The sequence below is a fragment of the Nerophis lumbriciformis genome, linkage group LG05 (assembly GCF_033978685.3).
Source record: "Nerophis lumbriciformis linkage group LG05, RoL_Nlum_v2.1, whole genome shotgun sequence".
In the NCBI taxonomy this organism is placed as follows: domain Eukaryota; kingdom Metazoa; phylum Chordata; class Actinopteri; order Syngnathiformes; family Syngnathidae; genus Nerophis; species Nerophis lumbriciformis.
The window spans coordinates 59,950,098-59,966,363 of NC_084552.2; the positions used below are offsets into that span (position 1 = coordinate 59,950,098).

The 16,266-nt window shown below is 38.4% G+C and overlaps 2 protein-coding genes across 5 annotated transcripts in view; one reads left to right on the forward strand and one right to left on the reverse strand.

The window, feature by feature from the left end:
* The window catches only part of LOC133606179 (DENN domain-containing protein 2A-like), a 57,028-nt gene extending 51,278 nt beyond the window's left edge, over positions 1-5,750 (reverse strand). Inside the window, exon 1 of the mRNA XM_061959820.2 lies at positions 5,647-5,750. The gene's annotated coding sequence lies outside the window, so the exon portion shown is untranslated. The remainder of the gene's footprint in view (positions 1-5,646) is intronic.
* Positions 1-16,266, forward strand: part of slc37a3 (solute carrier family 37 member 3) — a 42,037-nt gene that overhangs the window by 538 nt on the left and 25,233 nt on the right. The window contains exons 1-4 of one of the 4 annotated variants that reach the window (XM_072913305.1): positions 673-692; positions 9,191-9,398; positions 12,143-12,257; positions 12,335-12,427. In XM_072913305.1, the coding sequence (XP_072769406.1) occupies positions 9,322-9,398; positions 12,143-12,257; positions 12,335-12,427 (285 nt within the window). In that variant the 5' untranslated portion in view covers positions 673-692; positions 9,191-9,321. Of the gene's footprint in view, positions 1-672; positions 693-7,419; positions 7,547-7,582; positions 7,705-9,190; positions 9,399-12,142; positions 12,258-12,334; positions 12,428-16,266 lie in introns of those variants that run through there. The other 3 variants (XM_061959821.2, XM_061959823.2, XM_061959822.2) reach the window with 3 other exon arrangements.

Sequence of the window (16,266 nt, forward strand, 5' to 3'; positions counted from 1 at the left end):
TAATTGACTTTATTCAATGGTTGGGAAGCATTTTATCAAACAAAACCAGTTTTATTTTAAGTAATATAGAAATCAAACATAGTTGTGTGTCTATTTTATAGAGGAATGTAGTTAATTATAGAACTGGCATACAAATATTAAACCAGTTTTATTTTAAGTAATATAGAAATCAAACATAGCTGTGTGTCTATTTTATAGAGGAATGTAGTTAATTATAGAACTGGCATACAAATATTAAACCAGTTTTATTTTAAGTAATATAGAAATCAAACATAGCTGTGTGTCTATTTTATAGAGGAATGTAGTTAATTATAGAACTGGCATACAAATATTAAAAAATACAGATTTTGAATCGAGAATTGTTTTGAATCGAGAATCGATTCTGAATCGAATCGTTACCCTCAAGAATCGAATCGAATCAAATCATGTGGTGGCCAAAAATTCACAGCCCTAGTAACGAATAATCTAATTAGTTTACTTTTACATACAGTATGTTACAACACCCTTACCGATACCAACAAGACAACATCAGAAGCACAGGAAGTAACTTTTTACCAATGCAAGCAACAACCAGCACCACACTACAATAAAACTTGATATTAAATAGGAAGAGACGACTGTGGAGAGGGGTGTGGTCTGCGGGCCTGCCGCAGAGCGGGGTGTGTAAGGACCGGCCTCGAAGCCAGCGGCAGGTGAGTGGATTGCCCAGCTTGGGCTGGTTATCTAATCACCTGTCGCCCTTACTAGCAGCAGTCGGACCGAGACACGTGTTTGGAGTTGGAGCCAGAGAGAGAGAGACACACACACGTATGAGACAGAGTCTGCTGGAAAGCAATTCTGACCTGTTTATGACAATAAAAGACCGGGCTCCCGAGAGAGAGCCCAGGAGAACCCACCACACGCAGAGACATTCACAACAACATCACACAGCAAACATGTAGGCTAGATACACACACTCTCATACACACTACTACGTGGGAATAATGAACAAGAAATCAATGATTGAAATGACAAGCTTGCAATACTACAATACCTCGTTTGTGGACAAGGAGACTACAGCCATTGAAGCATATTCAATCTCTTTATGAACTAGCACTAGCACAAGAGTCAACAGAGCCGCTGTCACTGCTGGCTAACTGCCGCTGCTAAGCTAACAAACGCAGCTGAGCTAAAATGCAGCTCTGAGCACGCTCTCGCTGACAACACATGTCATTTTGCAACAGGCACCGCCTTTTAAAGGCACACACACACACACTCTGCTCTCATGAAACATCTTTTAACTGCATATGCCAGAACGCTAAAGTTTTTTTTTCTTTAAGTAACTATTTAGGGACGGCGTGGCGCAGTGGAAGAATGGCCGTGCTCGACCCGAGGGTCCCTGGTTCAATCCCCACCTAGTACCAACCTCGTCATGTCCGTTGTGTCCTGAGCAAGACACTTCACCCTTGCTCCTGATGGGTGCTGGTTAGCGCCTTGCATGGCAGCTCCCTCCATCAGTGTGTGAATGTGTGTGTGAATGGGTAAATGTGGAAGTAGTGTCAAAGCGCTTTGAGTACCTTGAAGGTAGAAAAGCGCTATACAAGTACAACCCATTTATTTAAGTACTTTTTATAATAATTAACAACCTTTCTTAAAAAGTAATAAGTAATGCAGTAATGAGTAATTCTGTTAGTAATTCAATTACTTTTTTGGGTTAAGTAACCAGTAACTATAATTAATTACTTATTAAAAGTAATTTTCTGAACACTGGTAAGGATACAGTTGTACCTTGGCTTACTAGTTTAATTGGTGCTCATATCCCAAAATACTTGTATCCCAAATCAATATTTTCTATTCAAATGAACTGAAATAAATTTAGCCCGTGCATGGCCTCTCAAAAACAGCACCATTTTAACATTCAACATGTTTAATGAGAAAAACAATCTCCTTGCTAATGAATGAAAAGCAATAGAATGTAGTACAAACAACTTCAGTAGTTTCATGAAGTAATGTAATAATAATGTACTAATGACTTTTACAATATCTCATTTGCGCGGCTTCTCCGTCAAACCGTATTGCAATTGTAATTGTAATTTCAATTTTGTTATGTCTTTTTTAATCCTGTGTAATTTGGATTGTGGATGTTAAATGTGCCATAAAAGGACTACAGATGGAAATTAGCATGGCGCTAAATCTGGTGCAATGTAACTGCACATTGTCCTTCAAATAAACAAACACACCATGGAAAACATGTCTGCCGTTTAGATATAATTTTAACGTTGTTGGCTGGAATTATCGACTTATTCTACTTCTCCAAAAATGATTCTTACAATTGTCGTTTGTATAAAGAATAGTGGTCCCAGTATTGATCCCTGGGGTACGCTACAAGATATATTTAGCACTGTAGACATGTGTTCGCCTCACTTCCCGGATTGCTTCATGTTAAGCAGCTTCTTTCCCAGTTCAAGACTAACCCCCTGATGCCATACCCTTCTAATTTGTTAAATAAGATATTAAGGTTAATTGTGTCAAATGTTTTTGTTAGATCCATAAATACTGCAGCTGCACACTGTTTACCATCTACCGCATTGGTAATTTCCTCCATTATTTCCATTAATGCCATCGATGTTGAGATGTTAGCTCTCCATCCGTATTGGTTGTCCGTGAGCATTCCACTTTTATTGATGACTTTGTCCAATCTGTTGTTGAATTTTATATTTGTTAGTATAATTATGTATATATTATCACACAACTCTTATTCTTAAGGGTCGTTGCTATAGTTATTATCAATTTTGCTGAAGTTGTACTTTTCTATCTGTGCAAAGGGACAGCTGGCAATCCAAAAGCTTGCGAGTCGTCTTGTATCAGTGTTGTGTCCAGACTCGGCCTGCTGACTGCCAAGGCCGAACATCGAGTACCGTGACGCAGACAAAGCAGAGACAGGGCGATATCACGAGTGTCGGCACATTTGCATTTCATTAATAGTTATATATTGTGTCTAACTGGGGCTGCTGAGATCACCCCCTCCCCTCAGTGGCAGCCTCAGTGATGTAACCAGGGACCTCCCAAATAAATAGAGGAGCATGTGGGCAGGATTTTAGAGCGTAGTTTGGATCTGTAACTAGAGTACAGCTCAATAACGTCTCTCCTCATTGAGCTCAATTTAACTCTGTCTCTGCATGATTCCTTGCTTCTTGTCCGTTTAATAGATGTCATCAGTGTTTGAACCTGACAATATGATTTTTGAAAATTGTGGAAGTAATAAAACAGGTCTATAGTTTGTATCAGTGACATGTGGTGAGGTTGATGGCTGGTGAGGCACTGACTTCATCACAGTCAGATTTACAAACATATGAACCCTAAAGAGTATCTTATTCACCATTTGATTGGCAGCAGTTAACGGGTTATGTTTAAAAGCTCATACCAGCATTCTTCCCTGCTTGGCACTCAGCATCAAGGCTTGGAAAATCACCAAAAATGATTCCCGGGCGCGGCGCCGCTGCTGCCCACTGCTCCCCTCACCTCCCAGGGGGTGAACAAGGGGATGGGTCAAATGCAGAGGACAAATTTCACCACACCTAGTGTGTGTGTGACAATCATTGGTACTTTAACTTATTTTTAACTTTACACATACAAACTGTAGCACACAAAAAACACATTTAATAAAAAAACTTTATTATGGTCTTACCTTTACTTATAAATGCGCCGCTGTTGTGCTGGATTAATGAACCCCCTGACGGGAGTGTTATATCAACTAAAGCCCTCACTTCAACTTTCCACGTGCAAGATTGAATCTATTTAAAAAAGTGTAACCGAGGGTTTATAAATGTGGCCTATACTGTATGAAACTACAAAATAACAAACACGGAGGCTCCAGTTTACACGAGGACCACTTTATTTACCTTCTTTCAAAAACTTCCGCTCCACTCCAACGTGTCGTCACTTCCGCTCTTAGCGCCTTCAAAATAAGAGCTCAAGGCATATACTGTATAACAGCGCATAACAGGAACTTAACATCACAAATAAGAAAGCCCATAAAAATAGGTTACAAAAGTTATTTAATAAGAAGCCAAAAAGTGCAAAAACAATAATGTTCGTGTTGGAGGAGTTGTGAATTAGGTACACCTGCAGTCTGCAGGTGTACCTAATGTTGTGGCCCTGCAGTCATTCACAACTCCTCCAACACGAACATTATTGTTTTTGCACTTTTTGGCTTCTTATGAAATAACTTTTTTAAATAGATTCAATTTTGCACGTGGAAAGTTTAAGTGTGGGCTTTAGTTGATATAACACTCCCGTCAGGGGTTGCCGTGCATTCTACGGCGGGTGTGCAGGAGGCGAGCCTCAGCCAGTGCGTCTTTTGCAGCCGTTTTATGATCGCTCAGCACAAGAAATACGTTACACACATACAGTTGTTGACAAAATACACTGTACATTATATACCTCAGCTAACTAAACTATGGAAATGTATAATATAATTCATATAGCAATACAGTCTCACTGCACAGCAGACCAGCAGTTAGCCGAGTCCGTCCATGTTGAGGCACTGAGTGACGTGCCTCGACTGGCTGCTGTTCACCGCACCGTCTCTTCTCAGTGTTTGAACGGCAAATGTGAAAATTCAGCGATTTTGAATAAAAATAATCTAAAACTGGTGAAGTTAAATGGAAAATAAGTTTATAGTATAATCACTGGATACATTTAACAATTTAATATATATTTTTTTCTTTTTACATGTTTTTTCTTTCCATGATGGCAGGTGAGGCCCCGCCTCACCTGCCTCTAGTGACTGCACGTCACTGGTTTGTATACATATTTCTTATACAGTAAATTTGAACAACTTTTGCTATGTTTGAAATGATAGGTTCCTAATGTTAAATGAGATTTCTCAGGTGAATCTGGAGGATAGCATCATAGGAAATTAATAGAAATATGATTATTTTTTTTCAATCACTATCAATCAAAAACTACATGGATTTTGGCAGAAAACTACCATCATTTTTGAAAAATATTTTAATTATGTTTTAAAAGTGTCACTAACATTTAAAGGGAACAAGCACTGAGGCTATCCAAAAACATAAGTAAATAGCATTTTTGCCCAATTACACAAATACATGATCTTTCATGCGAGTCTCCTGAACTCCCACTGGCTTAACGTGATTGTCTTTTTTTGGCAACAGTGGGAAAATTCATCCGGAGAGGCCTATGAACCCCGGCATCATCTTCTCATCGGCTTCGAAAAATAAACACATAGTTGGACCGCGGCCCAATTCATCAAACAGTTTTCTTTTACTAAATAAACCAGTGGAACTGGGAGCTATCAATCGCATGGTAAGGCATAATCCTGAATGGATGCAAGTGCACCACAAGGCAATTGTGTTGTTGTTTTTTACCTAGATCTAGAATTGTATTATCTGTTATTTTAAAAAACATGAATGGATTGTTAAACAGTAGTTAAACGTGTAATAAAACTTTATACCGTTCTTTTACTCCTTTTATATTTTTAAAAGTTCCTATATCAATATGACGACGTGTTTTCCAGCTCGAAAGGTGCACCATCACCCCTATGTCAACTCATGATATTTTTTGGTAAGATCCCAGCAAGTTCAAAGGCATGCACTTTCAACACCAAGTACATTTAAATCAAAGCTGCTATTGGTCACTTACCCCTTGCTGGTGCACACTCTCCATGCTTTTCTGTGTGAAAGAGGGCAAGCATTAAATTAATTCATCCTGAGTTTATGAAGAGGATGTTTCCATCTCGATCCTTGTTTTTTCATTGTAACTGCTGCTCCCGCCTTCTAATACTTTCATTCACTACACATACCAGTAGTCCCCCCCCCTTCCTCTCTCTCTCTCTCTCTCTCTCTCTCTCTCTCTCTCGTCTCTCTTTCCCCCTTTCTCTGTGTCACGTTAATATAATTAATATACCGTATATTACCAAATAGTAGCCCGGGCGTTTATTTCACAAAATCGATTTTGGAGACAGGCGTTTAAAAGAAGCAGGCGGTTATTTGCACAAGGCTTTTATTTATTTTTGCAGCAGCCTGCACCAGGCCATTATTTGGTTACAATGGTTACTGTCCAGTATTTTTTTTTTTCGTACAAAAAACTTTAAATGTAAAAGCTATTGTAAACATACAAACAAAAAAATAAGAGATCAACATGAGGTAGGCTATCAAAAAACGAGATCAACAAGGCCTCAACATGGCAGTAGTGCAACAATTGTCAAATAGAATACCAATACTAAAAATAAATAAACGTTTTAAATAAAGCAACCTACCAGGACAAATAAAATGATGGTACCAAGTACTCAAGTATAAAACCCACCATCAAAACAGAACAATAATACTGTCTGTCACGTTCAAACACTGAGGACATCTATTAAACAAGACAAAAGGCAAGGAATCAAACAGAGACAGAATTAAATTTGGACTCAATATTGAGGAGAGACATGGCCACTGCACTCTCTGTACAGTCCTGCACCACGCTCTGACCAAGAAGGTTTTCGTCTCCTCTTTATTACAATATTCAATGTTCACGCACCAACACATGCCTCAGCAGGAATGGGGAGTATGTAAAACAGTCATTGTTTTCGGTCGCTTTGAAGACCAAGAAGTGGGATTTCTCGGGCTTGGGCTCTTCCTGGATCCAGCTGGGGCAGGTGTTGGAGGACAATGGATAACCCCTCCCGTCTCCTGACCACAGGGACTTCAAGAGGGCAGCGGGTCGTAAATAGCGTTGACCTTGGTTACCAAATAGTTGGAAGAGAGTTTGTGAAATATTTCAGAGAGAGTTCGTTTAACACTTCAAAGAGAGTTCCTCTGGAAGTTGAGCAGATCCTGCCATCTGTCCGTGTTGAAATCACAATGGCGTTTCACGAGCATTCTTCCTCTTGTTAGGCCTCGAAAGACAGCATTCATAATACAACGTTTCTTTTGTGATAACTTACAAACAATTATTCCAACACTGTCACTTAAATAAAATAAAGGCTACAGTACTCCAAGTTTTAAATAAAGCAGCATACAGGAAAAATAAAATGATGGTACCAAGTACTCTATAAAACCATCAAAACAATAATACGGCAGCAAACGCAACCCCAGTAGCATTTTAATCTAAATTATGCAAATAACAGCCCATGGGCGGCTATTTGGACATAGGCGGTTATTAGGAAGAGGCGGTTAATTCACAAAACGGGGTCAGACCCCGGGCGGCTATTAGGACATGGGCGGTTATTTGCTCAAGGGCGTTTATTTGGTAATATGCGGTAATTGTATTATGTTATTATTAATTATTATTAATTAATTATTATTTAATTAAGTTAATATAATATAATTCATTAATATTGTATTTAAAAAAATGCACAGAACACTACAGTAACATGTTATTGCAGTAAAAGTAGAGCTGTCGTTTTTTGCCTTGTAATTCTACTCCTGGACTGTAGGTGGCAGAAGCGCCCAATCCGCAAATAGCCGCGCAGTGACGTCACGGATGAGGCAGCACTCGGTAAACAGATGTTTGTCGCCAAGCAGACTGCTAGCTTATAAACTCTTACTCGGCCAGGAAGGTGAGCGCTCTATTTTTTCCCCTGAAAAATTAAAATATAAAAAAACAGATTTGCTTATTTCCTCAAATGCGGGTTGGGTTGTTGGTGTGTTTTTCGACAAATGGTGGCGGTGTAAATAGATGCTCTGTCACCACCAAAGAAGACTCGGTTTTTTTGCGGTAGGACTTTTTTTTTTTTTTTCCATAACTTGATGTTATAGACGTGTAAATAAGTACACTAAAAACACCCAAATACTGAAATAAATATTAACTTGAGCTTAAACGAGTTCCTATTCAGACAAAGTAAAATAAAAACGAGTTTAGTCGCTAGTTATTTGCGGGTGCTGCATTCAATGGCTGCATGGCAACATGCATGTTCGTTTTTTGTTTGTTTTTTAAAGATCAATATATTGTTTTCCTTTTGCGTGGACACAGATAACCGCACAGATAAGATAAAGAAAATTAGGAAGAACTCACAATAATATAGATATAACTCACCGCATATACTCTATAGTTTTCTGTGAGTGCTGCGTTCATTGGCTAAATTGCAAGGTTTAATTACAGTTTGCGGATCCCTGTAAAAAATAAGCACGTTTTATTACTTTCACTTTTAGTAGACACTATAAAACAGTGACACATATGGCAGCACAGAGAAGACAATGGAAAGGAGCAAGCACCCACAACAATGTAGATATAACTCACTGTAGCATATACTGTATAGTTATTTGTGAGTGCTGCGTTCTTTGGCTGAATTGCAATGTTGGAATTTAACTGTTTGCAGATCCCTGTAAAAAAAAATAAAAAAAATAAGCACGTTTTATTACATTCGCTTTTAGTAGACACTACTAGACAGTGACACATATGGCAGCAAAGAGAAGACAATGGAAAGGAGCAAGTACCCACAATAATGTAGATATAACTCACTGTAGCATATACTGTATAGTTATTTGTGAGTGCTGCGTTCAATGGCTGAATTGCAATGTTGGAATTTAACTGTGCTTGCTTAGTTTGCTTTGAAAATTGGACATATAAGCATGTTTTATTACTTTCGGTGCACTTTTAGTAGACATTATGTATGAATCTTTGAGCACCCAAATGATTCGATCCAATGTTGATTCCTGGGGTGATGATTCAATTCAAATGTATGTAATATTTGGTACTGTATAATATTTATAATTGAACTTTTTAAATACCGGTTAGAAAAGCTATTTATTTTTGCATAGAGATGTCTTTTTAAAAATAGATTCTGGAAAAATTTAAAAAGTGTTCCTTTTTTTTTTTTAATCGATCTTTTAAAATTATGAATAGATTTAGAATCAGGATGAATGAGAATCACGATTCGGATGTAGATTGGTTTGTCTGTGCACCCTTACTACTAGACGCAGATGGCAGCATAGAGAAGACAAAGAAAAGGAGGAAGAACTCACAGTAATATATATATATAATTCACTGTGTATCTGTAAGTGCTGCGTTCAATGGCAATGTTAGAATTTAACTATAGTTTGCTTAGTTTCCCTTTTACAAATAGAACAAATAAGCACGATTTATTACTTTCGCTTTCAAGAGAAACAAATAACAGCGCAAAGAACGCACACACAATAAAAACATATTTACGACTCCATGAATAGCAACATCAAAGTTTTAACCCTGACTTCCTTCTTTTCAGGCACTTTATTTGCAACCCGTGATGTGTTTGCACCACCAGGCGTTAGCGGGAGTCTTTAGCTGAGCTCCCTTCCTGTCCTTTCCGCTATTGCTCTCCTCCTCATCCTCCTCATCCCTCCGGTCGTCCCTGTGATGCCTCCCTCGTGCTGTGGCTTCCTGTCACAGTACACCCATCATCACCTGGTCGCCTTCCTCCTCACCTTCTTTAGGTAATTTGTGCGGCCCTTTTCCCCCCCAGGCACCCGTGCGTGCGTGTTTTCATGCACTGGAAAAGGAAATATGGCTGCAGAGTGAGTGTAGTGTAGGGACAAACTGCATGGATGAAAGCTATCTACTTGGGTCAAAGGTCGGTGGAGCAACACAGGGCAAACGTTGTCAGGACAGTGTGAAGTGTGTGTGTGTGTGTGTGTGTGTTATTTCCAATGGCAGTGGCAACTTGCATCATGTGAAACTAAAGGCTTTACAATTGTAAATGCATACATTCATTTTCTATTCATATTTTTAAATCATGATAGTGATGGTAGTTTTCACCTTCAAAACCAGTAAAAATAGATTTTTTTTCAAAGAACTACTGTAGAAAATGCAGTTTTGGTAGACATTTCGTGTGAATGCTGAAGATCCGAAGTTGAACTGAAATGCTAACTGGCCAGACAGCTTCAAGTAACAAAAAATATGAGCAAAATGAGCTAAAACAAAACAAAAAAGCTAGCATACCAACAGTGCTATGCTAATATGCTTGATTGATTTATTGAGACTTTTATTAGTAGGTTGCACAGTGAAGTACATAGTCCATACAATTGACCACTAAATGGTAACACCCGAATAAGTTTTTCAACTTGTTTAAGTCGGGGTCCACTTACAGTAACATGCTTACAATTAGCATTGGTGAAAAAAACAAGATATACTACACTGAAGTGTATGCCTGCTAAAGTAGCTAAAAAGGTTTGCATTAGTGATGGGTCCGGCAACACCGATGCATCGGCGCATGCGTCGAGCTCGTAGAGCAAAACCCTGCGTACCGCTTTTAGAAAGTCACGTGACCGATCATGAGCTGTTTTGGTCACGTGACCAATACGCGAACTGTGTCGCACTGACGCCTCCTCTGTGCCCTGTGAGCGGGTCTTTTCTACAGCCGGAGACATAATAACTAAGAAGAGAAAGCGTCTAAAATTGAATAAGTTGGAAAAACTGTTTTTTTTAAATAAAAATGTGTAAAAAAAAAAATTATAATAATTTCCAGGTCCACAAGCATCCTCATTCACAACACGTTCTCTTAGATTTCCATGTTATGATACATGTTCACATTATTTATTGACTGTATCTAAAAAAGATAAAAAAGATATTTTTATTTAAATGAAGTTATGAAATAATCCTAAATGAAATACAATGACTTGGTTTATATTATTGTATACACTAGGTCAGGGGTCGGCAACCCAAAATGTTGAAAGAGCCATATTGGACCAAAAATACAAAAACAAATCTGTCTGGAGCCGCAAAAAATTAAAAGCCATATTACATACAGATAGTGTGTCATGAGATATAAATTGAATTAAGAGGACTTAAAAGAAACTAAATGACCTCAAATATAGCTACAAAAGAGGCATAATGATGCAATATGTACATATAGCTAGCCTAAATAGCATGTTAGCATCAATTAGCTTGCAGTCATGCAGTGACCAAATATGTCTGATTAGCACTCCACACAAGTCAATAACATCAACAGAACTCACCTCTGTGCATTCATGCACAACCTTAAAAGTTTGGTGGACAAAATGAGACAGAAAAAGAAGTGGCATAAAACACGTCCTAGAAAGTCGGAGAAAGTTATACATGTAAACAAACTACGGTGAGTTCAAGGACCGCCATAATTAGTAGGACAAAACGGCGCTCGCCAAATACTCGAATCAGTGAAGCATGTTTAATATAAACAGTGTGCTTTATAACAATTAGGGAGGTTTGTGTCATGTTTGTTCTCCTACAGAAACCATATTAAAACAAAATATATTTTTCCCCTCATCTTTTTCCATTTTTCATACATTTTTGAAAAAGCTCCAGAGAGCCACTAGGGCGGCGCTAAATAGAGCCGCGGGTTGCCGACCCCTGCACTAGGTCATAAAATCAGTGTCAGTTGAGTCGGTCCATAGGTTGCCTGTAGGGATTTTTAATGTCCAGCAGATGTCAGTATTTAGTGACACAGTATCGACACAGTATCGATACAGTTTTGCAATGTGTCGAAACGCTTCATGACGCCTCATCAACCCATCACTAGTTTGCATGCTAACTGTAACATGCGTCAAGTTTCAAAATATATTACTCTGAGGTGTGTAAATAATAAATAATGTAAATAATTATTGTAAATAATGTAAATAGTTCAATGTATATACCCTGATGATTATCTTGTGTGATGACTGTATTATGATGATAGTATATATCTGTATCATGAATCAATTTAAGTGGACCCCGACTTAAACAAGTTGAAAAACTTATTCGGGTGTTACCATTTAGTGGTCAATTGTACGGAATATGTACCTCACTGTGCAATCTACTAATAAAAGTCTCAATCAATCAAAAAATGTGCCTGGAAAATGTGGTTACAATGCTAGTATGCCAATGTTAGCGTCCGTCAAGTACCAAAATATGACTGAGGTGTATATACCTACAACAGTAGCTTTAAAAAAAGCTAGCATACTAACGTTAGCATGCTAAAAGGTATCGTTCGTCAAGTAACAAAATATTTGAGGCTGAGGTGCATACCTGCAAAATTAGCAAAGAAATCCAGCATGCTAATATTAGAGTGCCAACGATTGTGCCGCGGGCCGTTAATAAATTAGCTACGGGCACCTGGGACACCCCTATTTTAGGCTATTTATTTGTATGTAATGACAATAAATTAGAACAATTAACAAGGCTGCTGAGCAGAAAATCATTGTCCTCCCTTTTTTGTCTTCCCCAGTTATGTGTTCCTGCATGCATCCAGGAAGACGTTCAGCAATGTAAAAGTGAGCATCTCCGCCCAGTGGACGCCGTCTCCTCAGAATGCCAGCTCTCCCGCTTTCTCTCCTAGCGAGGTAAATCGTGATAGGATGCTGGGAAATGTTTGCTGTTAAACACATATCGTAACATGCAAACCCCCTTTTGGTCTCAGACATGGGAGAGCAATCGCCTGTTTGAGACTGAAGAGCAGGCCACTCTCTTCCTCGGAGCGCTGGACTCCATTTTTCTCTTTTCCTATGCTGTGGTGAGTCATGTTAGCAGTTGTGTTTGTAAAAATATGAATAAATTAGGGATGTTAGGTGATACATTTTTTTATTCAAATTAATCACACTCTTGAACTGTGATTAATCACGGTTTATTATTTGCTTGCATAAGTAAAATTTGCTTTACAAAGTACCCCGATATTTGGATACAAATGCAATTTAGTAGTCAGAATGTCATAAAAGGAATGTTTTTAAAATGTTTTACTGAACTGCAAGTCATTTATTTGCTAAAAACTTGGTCACAATAAGTATACCGGTAATAAGAATTAAGTGCACATTTTGAAAGTATTTGCAATAAAATTGCAAACAAAGTTCGGTTACTAATCAATAATGTAGTAAACGCCATACTTGCCAACCTTGAGACCTCCGATTTCGGGAGGTGGGGGCGTGGTGGGGCGTGGTTGGGAGCGTGGTTAAGATATATATATATATATAAGAAATACTTGACTTTCAGTGAATTCTAGCTATATATATATATATATATATATATATATAAATAAATTAAATAAATACTTGAATTTCAGTGTTCATTTACAAACTACAACTCACAAACACTTTAGAGTTAGGCTCCACCATCAGAATGTGTACTTAAACTTATTAAGATCACATGGATATTATTCAGTGAGTTGATTCACCAAAACTAACCTGTTATACAGGAGGAAAAAGCACACAGGACGTTTCAATTGTTCACAGACTGGTCGCGCTCATCAGAATGACAAGACACTTCCGGTCTGCAGGTGATAGCATTCAATTGGGAAGAAACGCCCTACTGCCCCCTACTGACCAATGTGAATACTGATAAATGTGTAATGACAGCTCCAAAAACGAATTCAAACCACAAAATAAAATGAATAAATCAACACAAAAATGTGACACATTATGGGTGGGTCACATATGCATGTACAGTAGATGGCAGTATTGTCCTGTTTAAAAGTGTCACAACATTGCTGTTTACGGCAGACGAACTGCTTTACGGTAGACACTGTTGTTGTGTGTTGTCAACACGTCACTCAGGTCCGCCTGAATTTCGGGAGTTTTTCGGGAGAAAATTTGTCCCGGGAGGTTTTCGGGAGAGGCGCTGAATTTCGGGAGTGTTGGCAAGTATGGTAAACGCACTCTTAAACAACGCAACCTAGTGCACCCTTTAAATCTGCATTTCCTCTTCTTTTGTTTAAAGGGGAACATTATCACAATTTCAGAAGGGTTAAAACCATTAAAAATCAGTTCCCAGTGGCTTATTTTATTTTTCGAAGTTTTTTTCAAAATTTTACCCATCACGCAATATCCCTAAAAAAAGCTTCAAAGTGCCTGATTTTAACCATCGTTATATACACCCGTCCATTTTCCTGTGACGTCACACAGTGACGCCAATACAAACAAACATGGCGGATAGAACAGCAAGTTTATAGCGACATTAGCTCGGATTCAGACTCGGATTTCAGCGGCTTAAGCGATTCAACAGATTACGCATGTATTGAAACGGATGGTTGTAGTGTGGAGGCAGGTAGCCAAAACGAAATTGAAGAAGAAACTGAAGCTATTGAGCCATATCGGTTTGAACCGTATGCAAGCGAAACCCACGAAAACGACACGACAGCCAGCGACACGGGAGAAAGCGAGGACGAATTGGGCGATCGCCTTCTAACCAACGATTGGTATGTGTTTGTTTGGCATTAAAGGAAACTAACAACTATGAACTAGGTTTACAGCATATGAAATACATTTGGCAACAACATGCACTTTGAGAGTGCAGACAGCCCATTTCAGGCGCGCTAAGAACATATATTTTTCCACGATTTCAGCACTCAGGTCAACCATACCTAAATAGACACAAAATACTGCATTACACAAGACTACGCGAATGTACTCGAATGATTGAAAAAAATAAATGTTTTAAAGCTAAATTATTGGTAAACACAGTTTATGTATGATAATTTACGTAAAACCGCGAGTAATGAATAAAGTTTTCATCAATTAATATATTCTGTAGACATACCCTCATCCGCTCTCTTTTCCTGAAAGCTGATCTGTCCAGTTTTGGAGTTGATGTCAGCATCTGCTTTGAGCGTCGCAGGATATCCACACATTCTTGCCATCTCTGTCGTAGCATAGCTTTTGTCGGTGAAGTGTGCGGAACAAACGACTGACCATTTCGTCGGCTTTCCCCACAGCCTCGTATTTTGAACAAATTTCGTCCAATTTCTTGCCACTTTCGCATCTTTGGGCCACTGGTGCAACTTGAATCCGTCCCTGTTCGTGTTGTTACACCCTCCGACAACACACCGACAAAAGTGAGAAAATGGCGGATTGCTTCCCGATGTGACGTCACAACGCTCCGACAGCGAATAATAGAAAGGCGTTTAATTCGCCAAAATTCACCCATTTAGAGTTCGAAAATCGGTTAAAAAAATATATGGTCTTTTTTCTGCAACATCAAGGTATATATTGACGCTTACATAGGTCTGGTGATAATGTTCCCCTTTAACCAGTTGTTAAAACAAACAAGGTTGTTTACCTTTTCAGATGACAATGCGACCCCAGCTCGTTGCGATTACTTACAGATGTCCGATGTTTTCCAGTTAGCAGAATAAATTCAGCATCAACCAGTAGTTGCAACTTGATGCTCTTGTTTGTGTTGTACAGTTAGTTTATCCTTGCTGTAATTGTGCCTCTTGAAGGTATTATACGACAGATCAGCTGTGGTGATATGGTCTTCTTGCAGGACTTGGTCTTCGCAGATGTTTAGTAGTCCTGCATGCGGTGGCTGACCATTTAGCAAAGGCATGTTTAACTTAATTGTGCTACTTTTGTTGACAACATTGTTGCAGGTCAACTCTGCCAGTGTAGCATTCTCCTCTGCTTGTAGTCGATGTAGCATTCATGCTATCGGCGCCATACTCGAGTGCGTGTTTCCCTTTAAGATGGTATTTTAAAATTGATTTTCGCCGATGATAAGAACATTTGTTGCTGCAATACCAACAAGTTGTCTCAGTTTTATCTAATGTTCTGTTTTTAAGTGAAATCGGTCGCCTCTCATTGTAGTCACAGACCGTGTAACAAGTTAAGCTTTAATCCGAATGTGATTAATCTTTATTCATATATGATAACATGATCCTTTTTTTTATATTAATCACGTGCGTTAACGCGTTGCTCGAATAAATATAACATGGCTTCTTATGAAAACATTTTTCCTGCTCATATCTAGCAATGTAACTATATGGAAATTTTATATCACGGTTATCATTATTATCTGCTACTGTTGAGTGTGCTCAAATTATACAACTTATACACACTAAAAATTTTGACCAAGTAATTTTTTTATTTTTTATTAAGTAAAATAAATAGACACACTGTTAGAAAAGCCACCATGTTGCATGTTTTGTGTTTCATATGCTTCATTATAGTCTTGGTATTTTCTCTGTTTTAATGGCTAAGCTTTTATTGTTTTAAATATTGGTTTGTACCGTAGCACCTTTAAGATTTATTATATTGAAAAGTGCGTAACAAATCAAATCAATTTTTATTTATTATTTCTGGCGGGCATTGTGGCGTCCTCCTCTGTTCAGCGGTCCTTGAACGCACCGTACAAACACCTGGGTCTCGAGTATAAAAAAATGACTCTGTTCTAAAAGAGCACAGCTTGTAGGTCCATTGTGCACTATTGAATATCTTAGTTGCTCAGACAGTATTGTGTTTGTTTAAGTTTAGATTGGTGTATGTCATTTCCTAATGTTTTCATGTTAGCATTTAAGCTAGCAAGCTGTGATTTATTCATCAAATCTGAGAGTGAATATGACGCCTTCTGATGGCTCCTCCTCAT